Source organism: Alligator sinensis, unplaced genomic scaffold (assembly GCF_000455745.1).
Source record: "Alligator sinensis unplaced genomic scaffold, ASM45574v1 scaffold494_1, whole genome shotgun sequence".
NCBI lineage: Eukaryota > Metazoa > Chordata > Crocodylia > Alligatoridae > Alligator > Alligator sinensis.
This window is the reverse complement of record NW_005842805.1, coordinates 12,011-16,907: the sequence shown is the minus strand read 5'-3', so window position 1 is coordinate 16,907 and position 4,897 is coordinate 12,011. Positions and strand designations below refer to the sequence as shown.

The window sequence follows — 4,897 nt, the reverse complement described above, 5'->3', positions numbered from 1 at the left end:
CTACACAATGCATGCATTTAGGAAAAAGAAAAACAGATAATGGGCATGTATGAGACTCAGTGTGACCACTGGAGAGATGGTTACAAAAATATATTACTGGCTTGTCATCTTTTAATAGCCAGGCTGGAACTTACTACAACATCAATGAACTGCAGCCAAATAGCTAACATAGCAGGTATGGTATGCCACTGGCAGCATCCAAACTGCTTCCCATTAAATGTATGTTCTCTGAAAAGATCAAATAGTATTAACAAAAATACTAATAACACATATCTTGAATTCAAATCTCTTCAGAAAATATAGCTGCATCAAGAGATAGGTAGAATCTTGTCTGTCATAGGGCCAGTAACTAATTAGCATGCTGCAATAAAAGTACAGAAGGGTAAAGCTCACACAGTAATGAATGTAACCTCATTCAGATTCCAATAACATGTTTAAACTGAAATTGCTGTACAGTATATAAAGCAGAAGATACCCTACCTGCACACTTTGTTCTTGTCGTGAGCGGAGGCCCAGGGGGTCCGGTCCCTCCTTCACCAGGACGGGTAAGAAGCACTCTGATCTCATATTCCACATCTGGGTCCAGGTGCCACAGCTTGTAATTGGGGGAGTCTACAATGTGAGTTTCTGCCCAATTCCCAGTTGTTGTACGGTACTCCACTTCCTTCAATATTATAGGCCCATCACCAATAATGGAATTGGCATTTGGTTTGATCCACAAGTAGGTGGCACCGACAGCCAGCAGTTCAGGGGGAGCAATGGGTGTTGGAGGTTCTGCAAACAATAAAAGTGATAAGAAGTCTGTGAAAATATTGGTAAAAGAGCTTAATTTGCTGGGACTATGACACACAACACAATCAGCAGCAAGACTAGCCCAAAGTTTGCTCTGTTAGACAAGCAAAGCTCCTACAGACTTAACCAGACAATATTTTTACATTAGAGTTGTATCCACGTAACTGAACAGAGTTTGGCGCAATATTTTTTATTTCTAAACAGGGGCTGGAATGGACTTGAGAGGGCACAATGTTCAAGCATAAATATTCAAAATAAGCCATAACCATTTAGAAATAGCCATCACTAAATCCAGTGTATATACTAGCACATTACCATTCATACAAAAATCAAGTATTTTATCCTCACTCATCTCCCTAGTAGTGATTACCACAAGGTGATTTTTATTTAAAATAAGGATCAGTCATCACTTTTAAAAGGTCAGCATTGCTCCCACAGCTGTTTCCTGTTCAATGAGTAGCAGATAATGGAATGAGTCAAATTTACTGTGTAGCTGTAACTAAAGAATATCTTATTATACGTAACCATCGAGTCCAAAACACCACTATTATAAACAGCCTCTAATTGTAATACAGGACACATTTTCAGACCCAGTATGCCTAAAAATATACTTGAAAATATATTTGGACTCTAAAGGCATCTCTGGTTGTTCAGGGACATCACAGGTAGAATGACAGTAAAGTTTATTCTAACATGAGTTTTGGCTACAAGTGGAATGAAGAGAGGAAACTCTAGGGCATCAGTGAATTAACAGACCTCATGGTGCTGAATAGTAAAGTTTGCTTAACTTGCAAGCAGTGGTACTAAGCAAAGTCTGTGAGAGACATGAACACTGCCTAGGAGATGTCTGAGAAGCATCATCAGGAGGCAGGAACCAGGGAACTGAATATACCTCTGTGATAAAAAAGAGAGCAAGCCAATAAAAGACAGCTCTGTATTGCCCTTTGATGCAAATCTACAAAAAGTCTACAGGGGTCTGGCTGCCTGCCTGACTTTTCTGTACTGTTGGTATATAGATAGCACTTGCATACTGGAAGCCTCATGAATACCGTATGCCTCGTAGTTTTGAAAGCCTCTGTGCAAGATTATGAGCACCGTCTTTAATCTCACCTAGTTTTTCCCCGCCTTCTAATTTGGTTTGCCCTCAACCCTAAGGACACAAAGTTCTCTTTTCTTTCAAAATTAAGATGACAAATACAAGAGATATCTTTTACATAAAGGGAAAAAAAAACCCTCCGAAGTCAGTGACTTGGAACAGAACACGTTCTAGAAACAGACTTTCATAGGAGTTAATCTAAAACCCCTATGGAACTTAAAAGAATTACAAGTTTTCCTCCTGTGATTAATCAAAGGAATGCATGCCGTAGTAGCAAAATCTAAGAGATATGCAAAGATGTGGGCAATATGAAAGAGAACAGCAAGGCAAGGTTGGGAGCAGTTTCCCTATCTCTGAACCCCTGCAGGCGAGATGATGCTCCAGTTGTCCTCAGGAAGCCCATTAGTCACCCACACCCATCTAAAACTTAGGAAGCATGTATTAGGGGCTTGAGAGATACCCAATATTTCAGGAGACACTGCAATTCTTCACTTGCAAGTCTCTAGATGGAAAACATTTCTGACTGCTAAGCTTTCCTTGCCAAGAAATGTTGTACTCTAATTTTGTACAGTTCCAGAAATTTGCTCAAAAAGTTACAAATTAGGTTTCCAGCAGATCACATGATACACAATACTACATTTACTGGAACTGATGTTTTCTAGAGATGTAACTAAAGTGTTAATTTTTGAAATATCATGTCAACTGCAAGGTGGAATTGGACTCAATTAGAGGAACCCATTAAATATATTTGCCTTTACCTCCTCCTCTTCCCCGCAATTTGCTTATGTATACTTTTTTCCCAATTTATAATGAAAATTTTAACATAAATTCAGGAACTGCTTGCCCTGTTCACTTAAATTTTGGCAGAATAAGTTTACTTCTGTTTCAGTTTAATTATCTGTTTGCAGGCTGCTTTTTATTTTCCTCCCTATATTTTCAGGGTGGGGCAGGGTTCTGTGTATGGCAGAATAAGATATAGTTAGATTTCAAAAGAAAGCCAGCTCTTGAAAATTGTTTAAAATGTTTCCATCTGGCTCAAAAATGCCACAAACCCTTTAAGATTTTGGGGCTGGGGAGGGGGGAGGGAGGGAGGGAGGAGGGAGAGAAGAAGAGGGGTGGAAATTAACAGAAGGACCACCACTACAACTGTCCAAGTCCCATGCAAAAACTCGGTCAAGCATAAAAGTCTAGCTGAGTATGTTAAGGACATGTCTCCAACAACAACAACAAATTCCAGAATATTCAGCCATTGGTAGATATATGCATACTAAATATCTGAACATCAAAACAATTTAAAATTTATTTTTTTTATTGCATTACAGAATTAAAAGATAGACTTGGCGATTTGTATTTTTCAGTGCAAAGAAGTGACAGCTGACCAATCACATTACATCCCAACATATGATAGCATGGACTATTGAGCCCCAGACTGGGGTTTTAGATTTAGTGAGACAAATAGGATACAAGTTACTTTAGAAAAATGGGTTAGAAAAATGATTTATGGAACAGGTAAAGAAGTATAAATGCACAATGTGCATATCAAACTATGAACTCCCTGTTTTGTGAACCTTTTTTTTTTGTCTAGACTGTACATCACAATCATAAGTTTGGTATATGACCTTCATATTGTATTAAATCCCCCTTCTAGAAGAGGCCTGGCAGCTAGTGAAAGAGCGGTCTACCAAACAATGACAGAGTAATCAAGGACTGAATGACTCTCCTACAGGAGCAATGGATTTTCTACTTTTGATCCACAGATTCCAAACGATGCTAGCTAAGCTGGAAGTAGCTGGTGTGTGTTTTTCAAAGAAAAGGAGAAACCAGTGACTGTTTTCTTGCAGACCAGGCTGAAGAGAGAGGAGACAGGAAGGGCTGGACTAAAACATTTAGGAATTGCATTCTGGATTTTGTTGTTTATGCATGTAACCTGTTTTTTTAAGAATAAAGTGTCTCTATATGAGAAACTATTTTGCTGAGCTAATGTTCCTTGTGTGCTCATCATGGGCTAAAATAGAATATAAAAATCACCCACCCAAAGGTGGGTGCTGAAAGTTCTTATTTAAGCAACTAGGTTTAGTGCGCTGAAGTCCTGCATCCTGTCAGGTGCCAGGTGTGGAAGACACTTGTGAGAAATCTAGTCCTAGGTACAGTGATCAGCCACTGCCCAGGCCTAGGGGGTTTAAAAGCATGTGGGAATCCAATGGTTAGGTCCACTTACAGACTGATGTCTGTGCAGAGAGGGAGGTTGGGCCAGACTGTGATAAATGTCACACACTGTCATGTGGCAGCTCAAACTATTTTAGTTCATATGAGTAGTTGTATTTTGAACCATTATGAAAACTGCTAGTCAAAGTACAGGAGAGAACACTACAAAACATGGAGGAAGCCTGCTGGCTACTGCTTCTCTGTGTTGTGTTACTGCTTATTGCAGTGTGATTCTATGGCGCTTTACATCACATTTAGAAATGAAAGTAAACTGCTATGTTCTTGGAAAGGTATCTTGATCTTGGGCCTTACCTATACCAATGTACATGGTAGCTAGATTCTTTCCACTTTTTTCCTTTTAAAATCATTAAAGGACAACATACAAAACAAAGACATGTTTCCCTTTAAGAGGATTAGAAAAAAAAGATACTGTTGTTAAACATATAAATATTGTACAATTAAAGGGGAAACCCCCCCCTCAAACCAGCCACAAAGCACTTCCACAAACCTTTTCAACTAAGGATATTGAATACTATACTTAAGTGGTTTTCATTATTTTAATTTAGAAATGGGGAAACTGAGGCATAGGATATTTAACCAAATCTCCAAAGTCGCAAAGGATGCTCCTGGTAGACCTGTGAATGCCAACCCATCTCTCTCACCTCACAAAATAGTACTTTAGTCAGATACTGTTTTAATGGGTATTGGGACACATACCTCTATATCTAATATGGAGCTAATTCTGCTGTGGAACGGACACACACAACTCACAAATACAGGGTGATCTAGTCCCACTTATTTATA

At 38.9% G+C, this 4,897-nt stretch overlaps 1 protein-coding gene across 1 annotated transcript in view; it reads right to left on the bottom strand.

The window, feature by feature from the left end:
* The window catches only part of PTPRT (protein tyrosine phosphatase, receptor type T), a 418,285-nt gene extending 413,864 nt beyond the window's left edge, over window positions 1-4,421 (bottom strand). Inside the window, exons 1-2 of the mRNA XM_006035110.3 lie at window positions 4,406-4,421; window positions 481-801 (exon numbers count right to left, since the gene is read on the bottom strand). Of these exons, the coding sequence (XP_006035172.2) occupies window positions 481-801; window positions 4,406-4,421 (337 nt within the window). The remainder of the gene's footprint in view (window positions 1-480; window positions 802-4,405) is intronic.
* Between the last annotated feature and the right edge of the window lie 476 nt (window positions 4,422-4,897).